Source organism: Erithacus rubecula (genome assembly GCF_903797595.1).
Source record: "Erithacus rubecula genome assembly, chromosome: 14".
Taxonomy (NCBI): Eukaryota; Metazoa; Chordata; class Aves; order Passeriformes; family Muscicapidae; genus Erithacus; species Erithacus rubecula.
Window position 1 is genome coordinate 374,576 of NC_136666.1, and position 26,661 is coordinate 401,236.

At 40.1% G+C, this 26,661-nt stretch overlaps 1 protein-coding gene across 1 annotated transcript in view; it reads right to left on the minus strand.

Annotated features, from left to right (window-relative positions):
• The window catches only part of ACSBG1 (acyl-CoA synthetase bubblegum family member 1), an 84,583-nt gene that overhangs the window by 51,066 nt on the left and 6,856 nt on the right, over nucleotides 1–26,661 (minus strand). The window contains exons 2-14 of the mRNA XM_079318050.1: nucleotides 24,580–24,662; nucleotides 16,230–16,447; nucleotides 15,503–15,591; nucleotides 14,610–14,730; nucleotides 12,763–12,843; nucleotides 10,087–10,236; nucleotides 6,989–7,165; nucleotides 6,332–6,513; nucleotides 5,488–5,721; nucleotides 4,708–4,925; nucleotides 2,832–2,971; nucleotides 1,588–1,834; nucleotides 616–680 (exon numbers count right to left, since the gene is read on the minus strand). Of these exons, the coding sequence (XP_079174176.1) occupies nucleotides 616–680; nucleotides 1,588–1,834; nucleotides 2,832–2,971; nucleotides 4,708–4,925; nucleotides 5,488–5,721; nucleotides 6,332–6,513; nucleotides 6,989–7,165; nucleotides 10,087–10,236; nucleotides 12,763–12,843; nucleotides 14,610–14,730; nucleotides 15,503–15,591; nucleotides 16,230–16,447; nucleotides 24,580–24,662 (2,005 nt within the window). The remainder of the gene's footprint in view (nucleotides 1–615; nucleotides 681–1,587; nucleotides 1,835–2,831; nucleotides 2,972–4,707; nucleotides 4,926–5,487; nucleotides 5,722–6,331; nucleotides 6,514–6,988; nucleotides 7,166–10,086; nucleotides 10,237–12,762; nucleotides 12,844–14,609; nucleotides 14,731–15,502; nucleotides 15,592–16,229; nucleotides 16,448–24,579; nucleotides 24,663–26,661) is intronic.

A 26,661-nucleotide genomic window follows, 5' to 3' on the forward strand; every position in this document is an offset into this window, starting at 1 on the left:
ATGCTTATTCCAATGTGGAATTAAGAAGCAAACTGCTGTGTTCACAGAAGTCTGAATTCCAGAATTCACAGAAACAGGAGTGTCTTCAGGTTCTGAAATGTATTAGTGAACAAGAAGGTGTTCTCTGGGAGGGGAAAAAAATCCCAGCTCTTCTGATTTTTTTTTTTTTTTTTAATAATTATCACTGGAGTGGTATGACAGTTTCATTAAGGTGTACTGCTATCTAGCAAAATGTATCATAAGCTACAGGAAACATCCTGTAGAACAAAAGAAAAGGAAGAAAAATGGAAGATTGTATAAAAAACTTCTTTGTTTCAATCTAGAGGAATTAGTTATATCTGCTTTATACAACACAGAAGGATGTTTTAATCATTTAGGTCATAAAGTAAAAGCTGTATTAGAGAATGGATGCACTGTAGATGCTTCTGTAAAAAGAGGACAAATGATCAGGTGAGTATCAGGAACAACTAAATTCACAGCAGCTTTCTAGGGGTTTGGTTCAATAGACTACAAACTCAAAGCATAAATCTTTGTTAATGCTTTTGATGAGAAAATACTTCCTTTTGCTCACAGATCTTTCTTAATGCTTGGAGGAAACACTTTTTATTCTTTATAGAAGGAGTCTACTTCATTTCGATATTTCTCAAGCACAGCAAGCCGCTTCAGCTTCATTGTGGGACCTTGAAAGAGGAAGAATCAATTCCAGAAATAGGAACAGAAATTCCTACTCAGTCTCAACTTTGCCTAAGTTTTTTATTGAAGAGCCTGTTGGGAAGAACATGCCCCCCCTCTAAGCACAGTAAATGCTAAAAGTGATAAGCAAGTGTGATGTGTGAGATTGCCTCCACATAAGCTTAAGGACTTCCAAGAGAGCTGCAAGTAAGAGGGTGGTGAGTGGCTACTGCTTTTTCCATAAAACCATGTTTTTTGAAAGTTTTAAACAATTCCCAGTTTGTTCAAAAAGCCTGGTAATGTGCTTTGGGCTCCATTATCAGGCTTTCACACTCTTGATGGTTTTGTTTTCTTCTAAAGAGAAACTTTGGATGCCTTAAGTTTTAGCTTTTATATTTTCCAGATAAGTACTGCTTTCGTGCATAACACAAACTCCATTGCCTGTCAGCTACTGTTCTCCCATTTTATTCAGAAAAAACTAATTCTCTCTAGGCTGGAAACCCAAGGTCACCTTATTTTCACAAGTGTGACATCCTGCTTGGGTGTAGGCTGTGTGAGACTCCTGCTTAAGTTACACCTTATGACACCTTTCAATAAATACCTGCCCTTTCTCCTTTAACTGTCTGGCCTTTGTTCTAGGTTGCCATTCCAGGCATCACTTTCAGTATTATTACTGGAAGTTTAATAGTTTAATGCACAAGGAATTAACCAAAATTGCTTAATTACCCAAAGCAATCTGAAATTTTAGAACTCTACTTGCAAACGAGTACAGATTCATCCATGTGTAGCAACAACTCCAATTTTTGTATTTCTTACCACACACTGCATAACCATTTTTCCTTTCCCTGTACTGAATATTCTTAGATCAGCAGCCTCCTAATTTTGTGTACCTGAAGATAAATCAGTAAGTCTTACCTAGTTCCCCGCCAGCAATGGAGAAGTCCCTTGGCAGGACGATCCATTTGTGAATGCAGTGAACCCTGTTGGTAGCAGTGCTGTTGACTCTGTCGATGCCCTCCTGGATGGCCCTGTAGATCGCCTGGTCTCTCGTGGCTACAATCTCAGACACTCTAGTGGCTTTACTGCCACTCCTCTGGCAGAAGTCTCTGGCTTGCTCTGTGAGAATGTCAGTGGGATCAGATGTATCTGGGTCCAGCACACTCTAAAATACCAAATGAAGTGAATCATCAAACATTCACTCTCCGGAGGCATTAACAGCTTCTCTGACCAGGCTGTCTTTCTTGGGAAGAAGGCTCAGTGTAAACACAGAAACATGCTGTAAGCCTTAAAAAGCAGAAACACCTACAGATCATAAAGGGCTTTTCTTTCCACTTGGCCACCAAATGCAAATATTTTCAGCTTATATGCAGATGTCTTGAACAGACTTAAAATGTGTGAATAAATTAGGCCATAGATTCCATCTCTGACCTTGAATTTCTGCCATATTTTCCACATGACTCCATTGTTACAGGGAAACATTTAGCTCATCGTTCAGTGGAATTACTATGGTATAATGTAAACAGCTTGATTTAGAAGTGTTCCTAGACTTCTTAAATTAGTATTTCTATTGTACCTGAAGATAGGGAGTATCAGTCACAAAGGCACACAGCATGAGAACTCCTAAGTGGCATTCACTAGGTATGGCCACAGAACTGAAGTGCAAATGTTTTAGGAAAACAGTGATTTCTCAACTGGAGCTTATACCACAGCAAGACTGTTAATAATTTTGTTCCATGGCCATCATTCTTCTGTTATAAAAGTAACAAATTGTAGAGAAATGTTTCTGTTGGAAAGTTTCCGGGTTTACCTATAACAGAAACATTTCTTGGTTTTGCCCATCTGTAAACATAAAAGGTATAGTTGTGTTCTGTTACAGAGACTTCTCAATCTTCCAGCATTTCTTATATAAAACTTTGCATTTAAATAGAAAATAGCTCTTACTGTATATGTAGGAGAAATAGCATTAAATATTTGGATGTTTAGCAGATCAGGTAACCCTAAGCTTAAACACAGCAGGATTTGTCCGTAGTTGCTTCATCTTTTTCCCTCACTAACATCCTCCTATCTAATTTTAGGTATTTTTGCAAATAGTTCAAAATTATTCTTTTGTTAGGTGCAGATGCATAACTTCACTGAAGGCAATATTAAAACTGGTTTACCTTTAGTGTCAGGAACATTGACAAAAATTTCTTCTTATCTCCAATCACCATAGCATTGCTAACAATTGGGAGTTCCTTTTTAACAGCATCTTCAATTGGAATTGGAGGTACATTTTCACCTCCAGCTGTAATAATCAAATCTAGGCAAAAAAAGAAAGGCAATTAGTTGAATTCAAATAAATTCCAAGGATCAGGTTAATGTCTGGCTCAACCTGCTTTTCTTATTTTGACATTAAAAATAAGAGATTTTTTCCCAAGATAATATTTTCCAAATACCACAATCCCATTAATTATCTTCAAAACAAAAATGCTACTATTTTTCAAACACATGCTCGAGTTCTCAGATCTCCCTCAGTATATTTGCTCCAGATATTTTTTACATAATCCAGCAACAGTTTATTCTCAAAGGACCATTACATAACTGGAATTTTTCTGTGACAGGTCATCTCTTCCAAATTACCATAGGATTCACCCTCTATTCTATTGTTGCTATCTCACCAAAAAGCAAATTCTTGTTAACATCATGATTAAAACCGATTCTGGAATCCACCGAGAGGGGTCAGACAAAAATAAGTTACTACTGGAGGAAGGCTTGATAAAAGCAACATTTGTTCTGAAGCGTAATACATATATTCCATGAAGTTATTACAAACTTGAGCATTCTCTAAGTAAATTCCAATTCTGTGCTTTTGTTATATTGGTGACTTCTCATCGTCCTCAAAGAACTGTCTTTACAGCAGTTCAGAACATGCTTCAACAAATAACACAGTCACACTCTTCTAGGTCTAACTTTTCCTTTCATTCCACCCTCCTTTAGCAATAGTCCTGTTTTTGTCTCAGATCCTCTACCAATCTCTCTGGCCCTTAATTTTTCATTGGCCTGATTTGGACTTGAATTTAAAACTTCATTGAAACTGGACATATGGTTATTTTATCCCAGATTGTCTACCTGTCCTGTAATTTAGAGTAACTGCTATTAGTTCAGGAATCAAGACAGATATTAGAGAAACACAAATGTTACGGATTGAGACAAGGGGTTGTTACTGCTGTGCTGAAGGAAAATGAATCAGACAAGAAAACAAGTTAAAATCAAGACAGCGGCATTTGGTGCAGGCTATTAATAGTACCAACTTCAGACCTGACTGCTAGCAGGACATGATGCTACCTGTGACAAATTCACTCATCTGTGTTATCCCCTAGTGATTCATCTTATGTTCTAAGACTATACTAACTGAATTCTTCAATCTTCCTCAGTTACTTTTGCTTGTGACCAGACCCACAGCCTGAATACATCTCGTGAAGAAAATCTCCATGTCAGTCAGTGAGCAGTGTGAGTCTGGTGAGCCTTCAGCCAGTGTCTCTAATGATACCCAAGTGCTTCAGCTTTCCCTGTTGCTCTCTGCAAACACTTCACCTAAGGCACCAGAGGAACCGAACTCTGACCCAAAACAGCACCTGCAGTGTAACAGAGGGTGCCTCTCCTTCTGCCTGAACATTCTCTTTTGCAGTTAAGACACTTTGGCAAGACTCAAAGGGAGACTGGACAGCTTAATGGTATCATTCAGATCTAAGACAACACATTAAACTGTGTTAGCAGTTTATATTGCTAATTGTAATTAATACTGAGTAAAGGTCTGGGAGATGAAAAGTCTCGTTGTAGGAACTGAATAATCTCCACCTACTAGAGACTAGAGGGAAACCTTCCCTAACACAGAGCACACTGTGGTTTTCTCAAAGGAAAGTTTATTTTACCTTCCCGTTAGGGCAGTGCTGCCAGCATTAGAGGAAAGACACTTCATTAGATACACCATATCTGAGAGATGACTGAATAGTGCTGAACATTTATCAGGACAGAAAGCAAAATTTTGCCTATTACCTTTAATTCTTCCAGTGACATAGAGGAAGCCATCCTTGTCTAGCTTTCCTAAATCTCCAGAATGCAGCCACCCCTCCTCATCAAAGGTTTCTTTTGTTCTGTCTTCCATATTTAAATAACCCATGAAAACAGTCCTTCCCCAGAAACAGATTTCTCCATTGCCTTCTGCATCTTTGTCCACCAGTTTCACTCTGCATCCAGGTGGTGGTTTACCACAGCTACCAGAGAAGAGCAGAAAAACCCCACAAGCATCACAGAAATATCAAACACAATATTGATAAGCTGGCCAATGTGCCAAATCACTGAAACTGTCAAAGTATCCATGACTGCAAATCCCACCGTGCTGTAACTGTCTGGCAGCCATGGAATACTCCTTCAGTAGGGCAGATTTGTTAGGGTGGCTGAGCACTTCCTGGCAGTCTGTCTTGGCCTGTGCTTGCTGCTTTTCCCCCCTGTATCTTCAGGCATAAAATACCATGCTTGGTTTTGAGGTCTTGCATTCCTCCCCTGGGCCAGGGCTAGGGTATATGTCAGATGTAGTCACTGTGTTTGGCTATAATGCTGTAGCTCCGTTTCTGTGCTCTTGGCACAGTGTTCTATGGAGTCAGCATGTTCAAATTCTGACCTGGAAATTACTCTGACTCCCAAAGTCACAGCAGCATGGCAATGCACTCAGGGAAAATAAAATAAGGTGTAATATATTTTCTGACTTTAGTAAATACTCTTTTCATAGATAAAATGAAACAGATATTTAAAAAATAGTAATAAAAGCAAAAATACCTGTGCTGCCTGTAAACACAAGGCCCAGACAGGCAATGTGGGCCTGTGGTCTCACTCATCCCATAGGCCTCATACAGGGTGATGTTCAGACCCAAGAAGAAATCCAGTGTTTCTCTATTGAGGGGAGCAGCACCACAAAAGTGCTTCTGACAGGAAGAGAGCCCCAGAGCATTGCGGATTTTTGCCAGCACTAAGTAGTCTGCTAATCTTGTCCAGAGCTGCTGGAGTCCACTGCTGGGTACAAATACACAAGTCAGAGCAACCTACGAATTTTTCAAAACAAAATCAGGAACAGATTTTGTTTGGAGATGTATCTGTCATATGGTTTTGGGTGTTGACAGATGTTAGAACATAAGTAAGGTGACATATTCTTCCTTCTTTCATTTATTATGTCTTTAATTTCTCCTTCTCTTGCAGCTTTCCTGCCTCCAATTCTTGAGGTATCAGAGTTCAACAAATACATAAAGAATCTATAAAAATATATTGTATACAACACAGCTCTTGTATTCCTGATTTTTTTATCAGTTAAATGTGTCTCTGAGAACCTACACCATTGAAATCTGAAATTTGCAAGGTATCTGAGAAGCTGAATGATAAGACGAGCAAAGGAATATCATGGAATGATCTTTTGGAATACCATTTTGCACAAGAAATTTCACACTTCATTGTGAAATAATTGACATCAATAATAATTGATAACTACACCCTCCCTCTTGCACTATATTTGCTGTGCTGCCCAGCCAAATTTTACCCACTTTTTTATAGAGTTTCACCGAGGCTTCATGGTTTAAAAATTGCCGGTTCCAGGTTTCTAGAAATCTCACTCACAGTACTACATACATACCTGTTTGAGCCCATCAGGTGCCTCTCTAAGCTAAGTGACATAGCCCAGGACAGCATTTTCTTCTTCATAAATCCTGACTGAGCAGAAGCATCCTGCAACTTCTCCATGATTTTCTCCCATACTCGGGGAACTCCCATGTGAGATGTTGGCTGCACTTCTTTTAGTGTGTTGATCAAGCTGCCCTGTTACAATAATTAAATAATTTCAACAAAAGGCACACAGCAGAGATGAAGAGGTTGGATGAAGTAAAACCTGAATGTTTAGCTCTGTGGAACATCACTAAATATGTAGGGCATAAAGAAGGGCTGCTGAACCCACTTCAGTCAGCCATATCCACTAACATGTCAGGTCTGACACACTGGGGGAGGTTTCTACACAGGGAAGAAAAACACACAGGATTCAGTTCCTCCTGCCTCCATTTTCTCCAAAAACTGTTTGTACTTTTTTTTCCTTATAAGAACCTTAAAGATATGAATTATATATTTTAATTAGAATCTAGAGCACAAACATAATGAGCTTTATTTTTCTATAACTCTTACAATAATGGATTCTCAATCTTTATCCTCTACAACTTTTCAAACATCATATTCTCTCTTTGAGATGTTTCCTAAGAGAAAGAAGTGCAATCTTAACTAGATGTAATGCAAGACAAAATACCTTCAGAGCGTCTGGCTCAGCAAAGTAAACTTGCTCTCCCCATTTGATTCCAGTCCACAGGTCATACATCTGTGCAGCTACATGGCTGAGGGGGAGATAACTGACTATAGACTCCTGCTGGACCTCTGCAGGTTGCATACCTCCTGCTCTGCTGCAATGGGCTGATGTCCAAGTTATCTGTTTAAATAAACAGTAAAACACATTAGGTATGGTGGGGATTTTAGTTTGGTTTTTTTTCCTTTTTTCCTCTTAACACAAACTAAGGATCCTCTTGCTATGCTGATGAAACTGAAAAATCTGTGCTCACAGCAAGACATTGCAATATTGACCACACACCAGACTGTCAGCTCCCTGGGGACACTGCCAAAAGCCTGATGACCTTTGCAGCAATATAGATGAGCAGATAAGTAAATACAGCATTTGTGCTGCCTGGCTGGGCTGTGAACACTAGCAGCTCACCATGCTCTAGTGACACACTGAGCCAGGCAGCCATGGGCTGGACGGATGGAAAAAAAATAGATCTGTCCCTTCCTTTGCAATTCTCCAGATCTGCAGGCTTTCTATTAAACTGGCACCTTCCACCAGTGCTGTATCTACAAGTTAGGAAAAGAACAATAAATACTCAGTGACTAGTGAGCTCAAAGGACAATTTGGTATCAGGCTGCAGGAAAAATGGGACTTCTGGACAGTAAATCAATATGATTATACAGAAGCCAATTTATTGTTTATAATTTAACTCTAATTTTACATTTTAGAACTACTGTCCACCTGGCCACACATTTTGTGATTGGTGATTCTAGGGTATTTACTCGCCTTGTCCAAGCCCACCAAAGTCAATGATTGGTGGTCATCTGCAGCTTCACTGCCCCCCATTTTTTAATCTTGTATTTTGTATTTTTAACTTCTTCTCTCTTGATTTAGTATAGTTTATGTTCCAACGGCCTTGAGGGGTCTCAACAAGTTGTCAAAAAACACCTAAAATTGGCATATGCTGTGCACTTGTTATAAATACTGGTCTAAACTAAGAAATACACAAAATACAGCTAGCATGTGAAAGAACAGTGAAATATGCAGAAAAACAGCTAGGCAGCAAAACATACAGAAAAGCAACTAAATATAGTTTTTGGCTGGTGCATACGATACAGAACTAGGCTTAGATTTGTACAGACATGCTCACTAGGGTTTAAACTTTAGCATTACTGCATCAGGCACAAGCTCATTGCCTGGTACTGATCATCCCCTGGCTCAGCACTCAGGAGGAAGTGGTACTCTGCACCTCTGGAAGGCTCTGGTATATTCACTGCAGTGCTTCCCAAGTGACACATACACACCCACCCTTCTCATGAGAGGCAGCACACACATGAATAGTTTTGAAGCTGTGTTGCGTGACTTCTTAGTGAACCTGGATGATGTTCCCCCCTTCTTCTTCCCATTTCCCACTTTATCTCAGAAGTTGCAGTTCAAGGATGCTAAATATGTATATCTTCATCAGAACACAGCATATGGAAGACCCATAAAATATATGTGATGGTGTGAGAGACAGTGGGGAAGATCTATGTGCTCAAAAATAAAAACCAAAATGAACAACACCCCCCAAATAAACCCCAAGCAAACTAGAAAGCCCCAAGTAACAAAAAGAACCAGCTTTCTTTCTCAGAGGAGTCTGTAATCTAAACTGGGTAAGGAAGGATACAGGAATGAGAGTATTCAAGATGGCAGAGGACAGATACAAACCACAACAAAATGTATTCATTATCACAGCATGCTCCTGCCAGCTCCTTTGTAATAAATGAGAAGGTCTATGTGTAGGCTTGGCCTGAGGAAATAGAGGGCTTTACAGAGTAGAGTGCTGCTAGGCCAGGCCATCCAAGTTTAGGTGGCAGCACTAGACAAGCAGCTATGGGAGACTCATACAGTGGGAAGAACAGGATGTCTTTGAGATGTGTCTGTAGTCACTGCTTTTACTCCCAGCCTCACAGCACGCAGGCACACTCACAGCAGATCTGTGAGGGTCATGCAGGACTGATTCAGCACTGGGTTTGCACATGAACAGTGGCAAACATCTTTGACTAAAGAAGGCAGCAGCAGATCTACAGGCATGGCATGCTTTCCACTGTTTGTCAACATAAAAATAGCCTGTTTGTGATCAGCAGCCAAGAATAGTTGGCAGCTGGCACGGAAATGACACCAGACTCCTTTGAGATAGAAGAGCATAGATTTGCAACATCAAATCAGTCTTTTTGTCTACCAAGTTCATTATGTTCTGCTTCCAGGAACTACTGCACTAATTCCCCACATTTAGGTAAATTGCTGTTCCACATTGTGCATGTCTGCAATAATTTCTGCTTTATTTTAAGGGGTAAGGCCTCAGTTTAGACCATCCCTTTTCACAGATCCTCTGTGTATTCAGAAAGGCTCCATAGCATCTTCCATTCCTGCTCAGCCACCAACCACGTATCTTTCCAAGAAAACCTCTGTGGAAAACTTTTATCAAACAACTTTGCTTTTGTGTATAACTGGAAATTTCTGTTTGCAACAATGCAGGTAGGGCAACTGTCAGCACCAGCACTGAGCACTGGAGCTGTATTATCCTCCAGTGACAGACACAGAAACCTGCACACAAGTCCAGGAACAAAAACCACCGAAGTAAAAAACCCACACATTCACCCCCAGTTTTGCTAAAATCTGCAAAATCAGACCATCAGGCTGTTTTGATAGCAGCTGGCTAACGTGTATGGTTTGTTCACTTCACAGTGACCTACAACATCGCTTGAGAGGCTTTATGGCAATCTGTGAATTGTATTTATGAATTCATGCATTAGATCTCACAAGAAAGACAGTGAATAAAAATGTCATGTTCATAAAGAACTATTCAACTTTATGAAGTGCTGTTTGAATGGAGTTTCATTCTTCACTTTGCTTGTACTTTACCAGAAGCAGCTGACTGCACTTTGGACATTGCTTTGCAATACACTATCCATGCTGTAAAAGCAAAAGCATTTCAGGGCTCAGGGATGTACCAGCCATTTCAAACCACAGGAATAAATATCTTCACACTTTGCTGTTTCTCTGCTACAGGAAGAGCCCAAAGTACCTACATTGTCATGACTCAGCATGGCTCCTTTTGGCTTCCCAGTTGTCCCGGAGGTGTATATCAGAACACAGCACTGATTCGGTTTTTGGGAGTTAATAATGTCATCCAAAGTGCTGTCAGACACGTCACCTCCCAGCTCCAGAAACTCTTCCATCTACAACATGGAACAGAAAATACAGCATACCAAATGCCTTTTTACAAACTGACACAGTACTGCATCTTTCCTGTCTCAAAAATGTCAGAACACTTCAGTGCCTTGTTCTGAACAACTGTCCAATGCAAGTTTCCCCAGACATTGGCTATGGAAGAAATATGATGAGCCTATCTTTGACCTTAATGTGTGAACTGCAACCAGACTATCTAAAATTGTACTGCCCTGAGTCTTTTCAGTATCTAAGAAGGAATAGTGATACTGTTCCTCCTCCAACGTGGATGCTATGGATAAGTCACAGAGGCTAAAACTCTGTTATGCTCTCACACTGTAAGAATGATTTTGAGTATTATGGATGATTTTGAGTATTATGGATGCCTCATTTCTAAGAGTACACTTGTGACAGCTCATCTATAATTCATTGTACACTATATAAATATAAATATAAACATAAAGCAATTGAATAAAAGGTTCTTTGCAAAAGCATAATTATCTACACGTGTGAATGCCTAAATTATGTGCTCTTTTATAGGAAACAGCATATGATGCTGGTCACAACTTCCGTTCAAATTTGGTCATTCTAGAGCAAGATAAAACTTGTATTACACTGGGCTTTTGTGCCACACAAATCGGCCTAGAAGACTCCTGGTCCTGCTCCTCTGTATTATATTGCTGCCTCCTGATACTTCTGCTGCACATCCCGATGTGCTGTTTAGTGTAACACTGATCTCAAAGCTAATTGGAAACTAGAGTATCACTATTTTTAAAGAAAATGGATAACCAAACTGTTCGTTCCCCATTGCAGTCGTGATTCATTCTGTGCTACAGAAGTGTGTTCTTTAAATGCAAGGTGCAGCACCTTCCTTTTTCAGCAATTTCTTGGAGCTGTATCTAGGACCACAAAGCAGTAATGGGGATGATAAGAAAAACAGAGGTAAAGAAGGAGAGCCTCTACTTGAGGATAGCTAATTTATTCTCTCAGGTCTCTGGCATTGCCACTTGGCTACTAAGATCACAATAGTCTGCCTCTGTGGCACCTTAGCCTCCTTTTCTTGGGTGGCAAGGCTGTCCTAAGGAGTACTCATCAGTTTTGTACTTTGTTCCAACAAACCACATCTCTGAAAACAGAGGCACTGCAGGCTCTGCAGCAAGGCAGGGGTTTGTCACATTCTATCCCTACCACAAAACCTGGCTGCAGCAGCTCCACGAGCTCCTGGGAAGCCTGGTGGTATGAAGGATGTTAAGTGTTTGTATGTCACTAAGCAGCTGTTCCTGCTTTCCTGACCTTACCATATTCCCACGGTGGAATGCACTGGTCACTGAGAATCTGCTGCCCAGGCTTTGTTTACAGCACCTGCAGCAGATGGTGCTGGCATTCCAGCCAGTGTGGAAGGTACACAAAGAGTCACAGCACACTCCTGACTCTGCATTTGCCTTCTGGAAACACCAGTGCTCAGCCAGCTCTGCCCTGCCATGCTCAGCACACGACACAAATCCCTTTCATAAATGCCACGTGGGCTGCTGATTGCTCTGCATCACACCTCAGCAACAATCATTTCTGCCTTGGTGATGTAATCTCTAATTCCTCCTTTAGATGACAGGAACTATGGCAACTGTCAGACACTCAGAGACATCCTGCTCCTGAGAAAATGTCCAACATGATACCTGAACACCGATCCACTGTTTAAAAATACAGTAATTCTCACTCATTTGGAGTAAGTGCAAGTTGTTCAAGAATTAAATGCTAGCACCTAATCTTTTTTAATAGTAAGATCATCTTTGTATTAACATTTTTATTGTACAAGATGCAAGGCATGCTCTTTACAGTATGTACAGTATTGGAACAGTAGAAGTTTATTTTTTACTTATTAATTATATATTAATAGTAGTAGTCATAGTAGTAGTAGTAGTAATAATAACAATAAATTATTACTATTGATTATTAATTTCAAATTATTAATTTATATGCAAGACAAAAAAAATATGCACAGAAGGCTTTTTTCTTATCAGATTATAAAAATTGTGAGCATTTAAAACTTATTTCCATGCTGTTCACCGTTCATTTTATTTTTATATACTAAATAAATTATATTTTTCTTCAATATATTTTTTCTGCAGTTGAAGTTTTTCAACCTAAAATCTGATATGTAGTCCAGTCAAAATACTGGATTTTTAAAAACTCACAGGCACCAGGGAGCAACTTCTTTTTTAACCATTTGAGAGTATGCATTCCCACCTAAAACCTGCAGGTGTTTTAATAACCCAGTGTAGTTAAAGATTAGGATGACATGAGACAGACAGTAAAGCAAGGTAGCTCTTTTCTTAAATGTGAAGTATCAAAGATAAATTAATCAGGAACAGCTGATAAAGCTTTTGAATGTGTTTGCTGGAACACAGCAATGCATTTTAAATGGTAGATAATCACAGCAGAAATGTATCAAATAAATAATAGCTCATGTATCAACTGGCAATACATGGGTATAACCCCATGCATTATTTGGTTGTGCCCCTGTTCTAGCCTTCACTCACCGTGTACACATTTGGATGCCTCTCTGCAATGGAGTCCTTATACAGCACCACAGCCTTCAAGTGTGGCAAGCGATTCCAGATCTGTTGCATTTTGTTAAAAAAAAAAAAAAAAAAAAAAAAAAAAAAGTTATTATTTATTATTCATATCTTATGTGGACTTTTATACACTCTAATGCTGCCAAAACTGTAATGGCTTGACAGGCACTAAAACCTCCCATTTCCCTCCACCTCCAAATGGTCTTCCCTAAACTAATCCCCAACTAGCCCAACTAGAGTTGGTGGGAAGGAGGATGGAACTACACAGACTACACAGTCTGCTCCAGGAAATTTGGTTTCAGTTAAAAGGTTTAAAACACTAAAAATATACCAGAAATGGCTCCTCAGCATCCTTCTCATAATGCACAAAAGAGGACACAAAGGAACAGTGCAGGTTAAGCTAGAAGCTGACCCTGGCCTGTGATTGCCAATAGAGATAAAGTCCCTCAGCAAAAACTAACATTCAAATGCTAAAAAAAGTTCTATTTCCTTAAGGAAAAAAAGCAAAGGAAGCTGTATGCACATTGTAAGGATAAATAAAAACATAAAGCTGCAGGCTTACAGGCAAACAGTAGTGGCTGCTGCTTTCAGCAGCTTAGTGTGCTGTCAGTGGCCTGCAGGAAGCACTGACTTCACTGAATTCTGTGGGACCCCGTGACTCACAGATGCCTTTCAATTAACCACATTTTGAACTGAATTTTGCCAATACAAAAGCAGTGGCTTGATGGTAGCCAGTATGTAAACATTATTAGAAGGACAGCAATTGAGATGTTATTATTTCAGTCTTGGGTTGCAGAAAAAAAGTTTCAAAAAAGCCCCCAGCTGGATAAAGCAGTATGGCCAGAGCTCTCTTTTTCTACATAATGTGTATACACCAACCCCCTGGAGCTGTTCCATGAGGATTCTTCTCTCTATGTTCACGGCAGCATAGCCTGGTATTGTGTCAATGACTGTTGCATTATCCTTTTCACTGTTCTCCTATAGCCACAAATGCAACAAGTGACACTGCAAGAAGGCTTGTCTGAGTGTGTGTTTTTACAGAATACTTACAAGAACCTCTCTTCCTCCATACTGCATATAAAACACAACTACAAAATACAAAGCAATTAATGAACAACTTAGATGGAATACATTTGGAAAAAACCACTGCACGTCTTCTCTCTTGCAGGTATGTTTTGGTAGAAAGCTCCATCATGGAGGGACCAATTTGGCAAATGGTGCCATTTAGTGCCAGTTTGATGAGACCACAGGCCTCCCTCAGTATCTGACAGATAGACAAGCCCTTCCCAAGAGCTGCCTGTGCTCCCCTCCCAAGTCACCTTGCCATGAAATTGGTCTTACATCTGGCACTGCTGCTGAAAGGCAGGCCCAGCTGCCTTAGATTCTGTCCAAATTGAGGCTGCTCATTTCAGGAGGCTCCTTCTTTCTCATTAAGGTTTGTCTCGTGTTAACCATGGTGCTACCAAAGGGCAGTAAACTCAGGAGCCTTAATGCCTGATGTTGCAACAGGAAAAGATGATATCATGGAAAGAGGAAATTCTCAACACTCATATTTAAATGGCAGACCTTGACAAACCTGCATCAACATAATCTTCCATTCAAGTGGGCTGGGCTTTTCCAAACAGAATCAGGTGGTGACAGTAAAAACATGGGACCAAAATATGAGTTTTTTCAGGTAAGCCTGAAGTGAACCATCCAGTGAGCTCTCTGCTGGAGCCATAGACACTGCAGAGGGTCAGAACAACCCATGACCTCCAACACCAGCTATCAGATTTCTGAGTCATTTCAGTCATCATTCAGCCACCTTGTACCTGCATGATCTTGTCCAGCTGTTTCTGATTTTCCACAACCATGATATCAGTCTTGCTGTCATGAACCATGTAGTAACAGGCCTCTGGAGAATTGGTTGCATATATTCCTGTGACAATTCCTCTGCATCAAAAAATGTATATATATAAGAGCATACATTTATATTCATACACACATATATGCATGAATGTAGTATCAAAAGAGAATATTAATCAAAGATCAGATGAAACCTGAAGGGGGTGAAGATGTGGAAGCAAACAGCAGAACAGCTCTAATGTTTGTTTCACATACTCAGACATACATGAATCTCCCATTTACGCACATTGCAAAAACTAACCTCTGAACTATTCAGCAGAAGATGCTGTAGGCTAGGACTCAGTGTTTTAACCCACTTAAGGTTACACAGGAGTTAGCTCAGGAAGTGGTAAAAAAATCCCCACTTATATCCTCTTTTTGTTCAAGCTGTGAAAAAATACCAATTTGGATTTAATTGGTACAGAACAGCTTAAGAAGTAAAATCCAAATTAACAGAGTAGAAGAAATCGGAGTAGTTAATATTCATATGTTACTCCATCTGCTTCAATATATCTTACTGTAGATATTATTAATATTATATTAATATCATTAATATAAAACTGTGATTCTCCTCTGTTTCCCACATCTTCCATTGATAAGATCCCATGTGACTGTCATGGTTAAGCCCATGGCAAACAGGATCCATTTATGAGTGTCTGGACTATTTGGGATATGAGACTCCAGCAGTTTGCTGAACATGTTAATCAATAGCAATACAACTTCCAAGATATGACACAAAATACTGACTTGATACATTTCCAGACTTAGCAAAACAGAAATCCCCAAATCCCCCTTAAAACCCCCCCGAAAAATATCTTACCCAGCAAAAACAGCTCCAACAGCTGAGATGAACCATTCTGGAGAATTAAATCCAAGGATTGCTACGCTATGGAATCGTTCAAGACCAAGCTTAAAAATAATATACATAAGGTTATATAATGTAGGCCACTGGAGAGAAACATACACGCAAATATAAACCATAGAAACTTTTGATTTACTGTATTTACAGTATTGACAAGACCTGTGAAGGTACATTTTGGTATCCATAGCAAACCAGGTATTTATCAGCAATCAACAGGATGTGAATTTTCCACTACCTTCTGCTGGCTGGTTGAACTCTCCCTGCCCATAAAGGCCCAAGACCCATAATATTTCAATATGAATAAGAACATAATGAGTACTACAATTACCCTATCTTTAGAATGTTTTAAAGATTGCCTTTATTTCACCAAATTCATGACAGTAGTTTTCCCCCATTTCTTCTTTTTGATCTTAAGGCCTCATGCTGAGCCCTGCAGCCATGTCCCACAGACACAGTGCAACACAGCAGCCAAGGTTTCCTGACAGCAGTGTTACCTCTGACCAAAACTCATCTTCATCATTATAATTTCAATAAAGAATGTGACTACTGATCTCAAGTAATGCAAAAAAACTCTTATATATTATGGGGTTTGGGGTTGTGGGGGTTTTTTTTTGTTAATTTGTTTTCTTGGGCTTTTAAAGGAGACAAAAGGATTAAAGGCATTGGTTTTGTTTCCTGTACCTACCTTCAAGAAACTCTTGGCCACTTTCCTAGAGAGGCAATAATATTCTGAAAAAGTTATTTTCTCCCATTTTCCATTCCTTTTGCAGGCCAAAGCATTCAGGGATCCATATTTTTCCAGGCTCTCCTTGAACATCTGATGAACTGTTATGGGAGTCTGTGGGCATGAGTTATCTATTCTCAGTCTGACTCTGCCATCAGCAAAAGAAGTCCACAGGGACTCTGGAAGGTAAAGCACCATTGTCAAGGTAATCTGTAATTGAAAAATACCATGTGACTGTGTACCAGAAGACTAGAGGATTGAATAAAGACCACAGCACAACTCTGGCACTTCTAGCTCTTGAGAGAAGGGCTGTCCAATTTTCTTATTATGAAATATACCACGCAGAAAGAGAAATCTTTATTTCTTATGCCTTGTTCTATCTTGAATAGAAGTGTCACACAGAATTACATTGATGATCTGTGTGTTGCAGGCACATCCCCTGTTCCAGAAGGATCTGTTTGCCTGTGCTCAGCTCTGCACTCCCCCTTGTGCCAATGAATCAGAGATTCAAAAGAGATGAAACCTCTGCCCCAGTTCAATATCCAAATTCCTTTTGCATGGTATAACTCTTCCTTCCCTCCTGCCGCTCCAGCTACTCTCCCTCATCCTGTCCCTGTTCTCACAGTTTCTCCCTTAGTCATCTGCCCCATGTTCTGAAGAGTTCATTCCACTCACTCCTGTCTCACCCTCGTTCCATTTTTCATCTTCTGCTCTCATCTTCCTCACCCTGTCTTTATATCATCCACTTTTGTCTCCCTCTATTTTTTTCTCCCCTTCTTTGAAGGAAAAAGATGCAGAGCCCCAACAAATGTCACTTGGCTCTCACCAGTGGTGCCAAGGACTGGGACAGTCCCTGGCATTCACAAGGAATGTTTGCCTCAAAGACTCTCCTTGGCTCTTGCAAACCCTGCAAGAGGCAAGAGTATGAATACACTCCTTAGAGTATCTAGGGCTTGTAAGTTGGCAAAATTCAGGTGAATTCTCATAAAGAAAGCACAAACCCTCCCACAACTGCCCTGTCAAACAGTTCCCATACTTATGAACAAAGCCGTACAAGAACATTTTAAGAACATTTTTTTCCTTAGACTTACTTTCATAAATGAAGCAATATTTTTAGCAGAGGCATAAAAAATGGACATATTCTACAGTGAGCTGGCGAAAAAAATTCAGACCAAAGTGCTTGGGTTTGTCAGAACTAAGAGCAACAGAAAACAATACTTTTTGTAATTCCTAATACAAGTTAATAAGCATAATTGTATTTTACTACACTTACAGAAAGTAAAAAACTCTAAAGCAAGCTCAGTTAGTATCTATACTGTTTCTTGCCATCCTAGGGGATGAAAAAACCCAGTTTTGGAGCATTTGAAAGTACAACATGCATCACATCCCTCTCCAATGCTATTCCAGTTGGTTCAGAGGTCTGGGAACTCTGAGCACTTGTGGCAGTACAGGAACACATCAGCCATAGTTGGCTCCACACCAGTGCTGTAGAACACACCTGCAGCCTCCCTCAAGTCAGGTTTGTAGTCTGCACCAAGAGCTAGAGGCACAGCAAACTGCTGTAAGCTCACAAACATTTAATTCCACTCCTGCTCCTGGCTGGCAGATTTGAATTGCTCCCTTGACAAACACAAGGTGCTAATGACAACAATAAGTATAAATAAAGCTGCTTCATCTCCATGCACATTCATTTTCTCATGTGCAAATTGCACATAATGATTTTCAAAACATAGGTGGAGCTGCGCTTAGGTCAGTGGAGAAAGGGCACCATACCATACAGAGTTAAAATACAACATTCTAGTCTGTGCATTAAAAACAGAACAATGAATACTTTTGAACTCCTGAATAAGGAGTACCCCTCTTGAAGGAAACTGAACATATTAGCAACATTTCTACAACAACATTACAAAAGTTGCATTAATAGTGTCTTTTCACTCCAGATGTGCAGCAGATAACAGCACAGTTCCCAGAGAATGATGAGAATCAATCAAATCCCTGAAATATCTATACATAGAAACCAAAAATGTACTTGAAAGCTGGGTTTCCTTCTGTTTTCCTTATGCAGGTTTTTCTGGTGTTAAAAATGCATCTTGATTCACATCAAAGACAAAGAACAGAATTACTTTCAGAGACTCTGTGCATCACTCTAATCATACTCAAGGTAAAAAATAACAACACAAAATAACAAACAAAATAACAAACAAATATAAACCTGAATGCCCCTTAAATGTCTGCTTTTGCATTTGTATTTGCAGGTAGAATTAAATCTCAAAACAGTTCTGAAATCTCGATAAGCCAAATACCTCTAAAAACTGAATTAGGCTGTCCCGGAGTTAGTAAAAACAACAGAACATGAGCAATATATTCCTCTGTCAGTTTGCAGAGGGATTTTGAGCAGAGGGCTCACTCTTGGTAGAAAGTGCCTGAGAAGAAATGCCTGGCTAAACACTAAATGCACCAATTACAAATGCTGGGAGAAGCCAAACAGGTATTCTGCCTCAGTAGCTCTGAAAGTTAAACTGCAATATCCAGGCTGGAAATCAACTGAGCACCTCCTGAAACCAAAATGGAGATGAGAATAAAACCCCGCAATGAACTCTACTGGCATTGGTACATTATAAAAATGCAGCTCCGGAGTACAAGGAAAAAACCCAGCAGTCCAGCTCAAAGCACTTGATGCCACCCAAAGTTTTCTGTATGCAAGCAGAGTAGTTGTTCCTTTCCTCTTTCTGCCACTATCCCCTGCTACCTGCATTATACTTCACACTCAAAATGCTTTTCCATCCACCACTATGTGACCTTGGCTCATGTCCTTCATATGAATTCTGAAGGTCAGAGATGCTGCAAAAAGATTCCTGCTTAAAGAAGGTTATATTGTCAGATAAAACAAAAACAGCAGAGGTTTTATTCAGGCAATACAATCTGGACTGCCACTGTTTGAGGCTCTGGAAGGACATTTTTTTCCCTATGTCATTCTCCTCCAAGGCCAAGAATTCCATGATCAGATTAATTTTTCATGTTTCACTGCCTTTCTGTGAAGGAAGAGACAGCTTGGGGCAGTCTCATTCATAAGTTATAACAGGATATTGTACTGCAGCCTGTCCTGGGAGCTGCTCTAAGAAAAGCTGATCTAAATACCTGGGGGTTTAGGTGGGCAGTTTTCCCACTAAGATGGAAAATAAAGTGCAAATTTTCAACAAGGAACTTTACAGAAGTAAAAAAGCAGTTAAGAACCACTTAAAAGATACACTTGCAATTTTCAACTGATCTTTTACAATACAATCCTAAACTTATGAGCAGTTTACATGTGAATACTGTGTTATAAAAGTACATTTGTTACTCAAATATTTCCTACCAAGTTTGAAATTATACACAATATAGAACATATTACACATTTTGTTTTTTTAACAGCCAGTTTATTCCTTCCATCATGTACAGTGGGAAGTTCTGACATGGCACAAGCCCAGATATCAAAAATTACCTTAAACAGATAAACAAATAACAAAATCAGTGGGGTATTTTCCCTTTTACTTTCTTTTATTTTTTTATATTTTTTTTTCATGAATAATCAGCCTGGCTGAAACTGCTGGACCTCTGGGATACATGAAGGAGACTGTACATTAATTAAAAAACAAAGACAAGAGAAATATACTAATCCTGCAGCTGAAAGCTAGTATCATTAGTGAAACCTTCTCTCTGTTCACTACCTGACCTGCAAGTATTCTGGTGACTGCCAGAAAGGATTTGAGAATGTAAATTAATTCAGATGTTTATGGAAGAACAGCTCTGAGAGTCATATAAAATGCAAAAGACCCAAGGTCACCTTTCAGACAGATAAACAGACAGGCTGATTGTGGAATGGCCCTGCTGCATGATCTGAGCAACTCCAAGTGATATTCCATAGATGTGCCCTGTGAAGCAAGAACTAAACCAGTAATTTAACTTCTGCTTGAAAATTAATCAGATTTAACTCACAAAACAGGGTCTTGGTTATATGCCAGATGGTGCAAAACATCACTCTGCCCTAATGACGAGACAAGGAATTCAGCTCTGTGCTGGAGGCATTCTTGTCAGTCATCATCCAGGATTCCACAGCTATGATGCCATCACATTCTGCTGACAACAGAAATACAGCATTCTTCCTCTCACCCACTATTTCTTACTTTACTTCAAGATGTCTGTGACCCTGGAAGACTAACTTCATTTTAGTAAAAGCTGGAGTGGAGTCCACACAGTTTAGAGTCTGAGAGCCCGGTATCTGTGACAAACCTCCTTGTGCCAATAATCAGATTAAACAAAGGTACAGAAGTTTGGAATTTCAAGTGAACCTGAAAGTCTCGGCCAGCCTAAACACATAGTGATTCTTCTAATAAAACACACAAATCAGCTCCTGTGGCTTGCCTTGCCATGGCTGTGGGAGAAAAAGGGTTTTCTGCTATGTCACCAGTTTTCCACAATAAACAAATTATTTTACCTTTTCTAACAGAAAAGACAATGAATAGAGGAAATCTTTTTAAATTAGCCAAAACACACAAAAATATTTCAAGTAATGGACACTTCTACTTTTTCCACTGGAGGAAAAGGGAACAATTATTAATTACAATAAAATATACTGCTCTTCTCATCAGTAAACCCCTGCAGTGTGGATCAGAGAAATAAGATATCCTCCAAAGAATGCCTCCATGAGCTGACGGGGAGGGAGTGGTGCACCAGAACAAGTACAAAATAAGCTTCATAACAATACTGACGCTTCTAAAACTGATTACCATGCACCAAAATTAAAGCATGTGGAGGGTGTAATCAGGAGCAAACAGCACCACAGAAACATTGCCCAGGCATGCAGCAATGGAAAGTCAAAACTCAGAATTGAAATTGGTGAGTAATGTGAAAAGTGCCAAGAAGGGCTTTTACAGGCACAGTGGAAACCAAAGGGAGAAGCAGTGATATTGTGGGCAGCTCACTGACACAGGACATGCAAAGGGCTGATGCTCTCAGTGCCCTCTTCACCTCGGTATTTACTGCAAGGTCACACTTCCTGAGCTTCCATGCCTAGTGAGAGGTGAGATGTTTCACCTACAGTAGCAGAACATCAAAGTAGGGACCACTCACACAAACTGGACACAACAGAAGAGTTGATGGGACCAGATGGAATCCTTCAGAGTGGACACTGAGAAACTAGGCCAAAGCCACAGCAAGGCTGCTCTCTGTCATCTTTGAGAAAGCACAGCAATCTGGGAAGGTCCCAGTACAAGAAAAAAGGCAAATGCCACACCTGTCTTCAAAAAGCAGAAGAAAGGGGATTTGGAAAACTAAGGGCCAGTCAGCCTCACCTCAGTCCATGGAAATGCTATAGAACAAACCCTCCTAGAAATCATTTTGAGCTATAAAATGTGACTGACACCAGCCAGAGCGGCCACCTCTGACTTGGCCCTGGTAAACTAACCTACCTGCCTTCCAAGATAAGTTGACTGGCTCTGACATGTTGAGAGCAGTGGCACTCTGCTTACTCTACCTTTAATAAGGTCTTTGACAACTTCTACATAGCCCAGCATCCCTGGAAGGTTTTAACCAGCTGCAATTGGAGGAATAGGTCGATAAAAACATTGGCTGGATAAGTATTTTTTAAGAACAGTGGTCAGCAATTCTAAATCTTGTTAGCAGTCAATTCCAAGTGACATTCTTCAGGGAATGCTTGTGAGAATGAATTGTTCAATGATGGCACTGGTATCCTGGCCAATAGTGCACCCTCAGCAGCTTCAGTGGTGACAGAAACTCAAGTAGTGACCAACAGGACAAAAGGAAGGGCAGCCATCCGGATGGACCCCAGCACACTGGAAGAATAGGCTGACACAACCCGAAAGCTCAGCAGGGTGAAGCCAAGCCTTGCACTCTGGGGAAGACATGGCACAGCATGGATGGATGTCAGAGCTGGCTCACAGGAGAGCCCCTGTTTTCGGTGGACAGGATGGCTGCCAGTCAGCTGTGTGCCCAATGGAGATGAAGGCTAACTACAGCCCTGGCTGCACTGGCAAGATCACAGCCAGCACACCAAGGAAAGGGATTCTTTTCCTTGAGGCTGCCCCTCAGTGTGCAAGAGAGACATCCTGACAAGCAAACTGGCACAAGCCCAAAAGAGAGAATCCCAGGCAGTCAGGGGCCTGGAGCACACCATGTACAGCAATCCCTGGAGGAACTGTTTCTTTAGTTTGGAGAAGATAAAAAACCAATCTACCTGCAGTTTGTTAAAGATTGAAGCAGGTACTAAGAAGGAAAACGGATTCTTCTCAGAGGCACACAGCAGAAGGACAAGAGGCAATGGACATGAGCTTCAGCAAGGAAAACTCTTGCTGGATCAAGAACTTCACAATGTAGATGACTCAGCCTAAGAAGAGGGACTGAGAAGCTGTACAATTTCCACCCCTGAAGGTTTTCAAAGCTCAGCTAAACAAAGCCACAAGGCTTCCTATGAGCAGAAAGATGTCCTAGTTGCCCTCCAGTGCTCTTTTCCAACATAAATTATATTCATTCCATCAGTATAAAACCAGCATGGATGAATTCTCTTCTTACTTCACACAGTTTTTAAGTCAATATAATACCTGCTGCCAACAGTAAGGGTATTCTGGATTTACATATGCATTAGAAAACCCCAAATCTGGCCTGCTTACACAGGAATGAAGAAAGGAATGGGGAAAAATTCCAGAACAACCTGTGGTCCTCATCAGATAAATTTATTCCTGAGGTTGCAGAATGTAGCAATTATAAAGTGAAGAAGTCACTTCCAAAAAACTAGAAAATATCAGAATCTCCTCCTTTCCTCTTTACGTGCAATGCAGACCCTCTGCAACCAGACACTGAACTTCCTTGTCGTGAAATATCTTTTGGGAGGAGTTTTTGAAATTCAGCCCCCTTCATCCTCAGCATCTGCATAGCAGTGTGGTGTTTCCAAGTTAAAATCTGCTTTCCATTTAAATGGATAACAAGTAGTGCCACAGATTCCCAAAGTCAAATAGAAGACAAAGTCCCATGAATTGTAAGCTCCTGATTCATCAACTAGAAACATATCTAAACACCAATAAAGGAACTGGTTAATTAAAATGGATGAGGTGTGACTTGTGTTTGCAGGAAAATTAGGATGGAACAGCTGGAATGGTTAGCCTTAGCTGTTCACCTCACCTTTGTGGCAGAGGCTGTGGTCACCTCTGCAGGAGTGGCTAAATGACATGTGCATTCCTACCTAAGCCCTGCTTTACAGCCCAGCTGACTTCTCTAACTGCAGCCAGCAGCAGCCTCTGGGAGAGAAGCAGGTAGGGAGCTGGCAGCATTAACCACTGTCCCAGATAAATCTCAAGGAAAATAGGTCACAGCCTTCATGAGCACACAAGCAAGCACTCTGCAGAGTCACAGTGACAATGTACACAGAGAACATGTGGCTCAAACAGTTCAATAAGACACCCTGTACATTTAAAAACAGGAGTTTGCTATTGCTTTTATTCATCCACATCTATTTCCTGCTCACTGAAAGCTACAGTTGGCAGTTCAGTTCTTGGAAAGAACCCTACTGTGTATCAGAGAGCTGCCTGTTGAGAAGCAGTACATATTCATACAAATATGTGTTTATACACATGTATAAAGTCTGCATGCAGGGGTCCAACATGGATCAGATAGCTATGTGCTCACTGCTTCATTTTCCTCCTAGAACAAATACTCTGTTTCAATGAGCACATTTAGACACCAGTAGCAGCCTCACCAAGGTACCAGGGAGCTCTCTTAGGGCTGCAAACCTTAAAAGCATCTCAGAAAGTTCTGCTAGCAAAGTTGCTTTGAGCCACACAGCAGCACACTCAGGCAAGGCACTCAGCACTGCAGCTGCATTAAATGCCACCCGTGTGCACATGCTCTGATGCAGCACAGAACTGACCAAAGCACACATATTCCATTCAGCTCCAGTCATCACACTGCACACCAAATCCTCCCCAGGTGACAGCTGGTGAGTAGGCTGGCATGCCAAAGGGAACCCAACAATTTGCATGATTCTCAATGGGATCAAGCTATTTTTCATTTTTATCTAGTCATCATCTCAAATACAGACAAACACTGGCAGAAACCATTAAATCCATGCAAATTTACAGACAACTCCTGAAAATTTGCCAATTGCCCTGACTCACTTCAGTTTTATTTTAATTATGTCTTTCATTATCTGAGCCTCAAGAAATTGTCAGTCAAGACCTGCTAGAATAGACATAAAACTTACATTAAAAAAAAAAATCTGAGAAGAGCTCAAATTTCCAAGGACCATCTTTTACATTCTTACCTGTTGGCTCTATGCCTTCACTCTGGGTCTCCTCTGAATGAGGCAACAGATCCCTGCAGACAGTCTGTGCATCTGCAAAAGTTCTAAAAGCAAAATGAACTATTAAGATGTTATCCAGGAGCACTAGTGGGATCTACTGCAATGAACACACAAATATGCAATATAGGTATCAAAAGGTAAACAAAAACACAGCTTGAAAGCACTTTGAAATTCAAACAGGTGGAATTAGAAAGCTGAGAGCTACCAAATACATTTTGACCCGTTGCAAACTCTACTACAACCTAGTTGAAAGGAAATGCCTTCACCCTAAGGATGGCATTCTTTATTTCATGCTTTTGGTTTCAACATCATGAATATACTAACTTTGAAGCTCCACAAAGAGGCCATGAACCATACCAGTATGAGGAATGAGTTACCAATCTTAACCCTGATGATACTGACACTGCTAACATCACCTTGTAAATTGTCACCGTTGATACCTGTTGAAGCTCTGAAATCAGGGATTTTTTTTTTTTAGGCCAGAAAGAGAAGGCAATTTGGTTAATAATAGTAATAATAATGATGAAGTTTCTCAAAAACTTCACCAACACAACAAATCATTATTAAAACATGGATGAAATTAACTTCTAAAAGTAAACATACCAAGCTTAAAGCACAAACTCCAACCCAAAAACTCTAAGATGACATATTGCTAATTTCATTAGCAAAATACCTAAACAGTAAGCATTTAGAAATGACTGAATATAGCAATGCACTGCAGATTGTACATAAATAGCAGCATAAGTATTTTGAACTTAACTAATTTCATTTCTTAGAACAAGTGGTGGGAATCCTCACCTGTTAGAGGCTAAGAAGAAGCTAGGATTGCCTTCATTCCTTCCCCATAGGTACAACAGAAGAGTCCTGAGCAAAGCTCAGGAAGTCCTTCCCTTCCACAGTGTAATAAATTAACTCAAAATGTAGAAAAAGAAAGTTGCAACAATACCCTGTGCAGCTTTCAAATAAACAACAACCTCGAAAGCAGTTTTTACTCAGTGGGGCCAGGGAGTAAACAGCAGGACCAAACACCACACCAGTCACTACTTCCCATTTCATACTAACAACCACACTTGTAAAATACTTCTGTATGTGGGACACTCCTAGAATTTATTCTTGCTAGTCACAGTGAAATGAAACTGTAAAAAGGCCTTAACCCAGCTGTATCCCCTTTCCAAGAATACAGCAGCCTGTGTAACTCCTCACCCTCAGAAGTGACACCCACAGTTCTCTTCCTGCCGCGCTGCTCCACACAGGAGCAGGGCACAGGTCACAGAAGCAGCTGAAGGAAAACAAGTAGTCATCACTAACCCTGCCGGTGAGGATATTTCCTCTCTTGTTAACAGCATAATGGCACAAAACATGAAAGGGCTTGTCTGATAAGCTAAGTGAGGCTCTGAAAATAGTCACAGGCTTGGCAAAGGTGGATGCTGACAAGAAACTGAGTAATTTAAATACAGAAGGGGACTATCCTGCATTTTGAAAGGTAACTCTGTGTTCGATATGTGGAAGAAATGGTGACTTAATGAAATGGGATTGCAAAAACAGAATGACAGACCAGGAAGACTATTTGGGAATAAAACCAAAACAAAGCATCTGAAATAACTAAAAAACATATGTTTGTCTGCCATCTCAAAGCACTTAATATAATTCTTCATTCTTTTCCTATTTTAAAGAAAAACTATATTCGATGTTTAGCAATCCAGTGGAAACTTCTCCATTAAATATCTTGAGAATAATAAAGCTTTTTACTATTTTACAAAATAAACCAAAATCTTGGTCCAATGATAATTGAACATCCCTTTTGATAAAAACAAAGAGCAGAAAAGCCTTATGAATAAAACAAGTCTGATTAGTGATGTATCAGAAGAGCCTCATTTGAAGATACTCAAAACTTTAATAAACATCATTAATGACTTTTCACAGATTAATATCTCTGTAGTTTGCTTTATTCCTATATGTTATAGGATACTGGTTCAGTTTAAATTATATTCTCTTTATAGAAAAACAGCCAACTAACATCTGAACTTCTGGACTTTCCCTGGT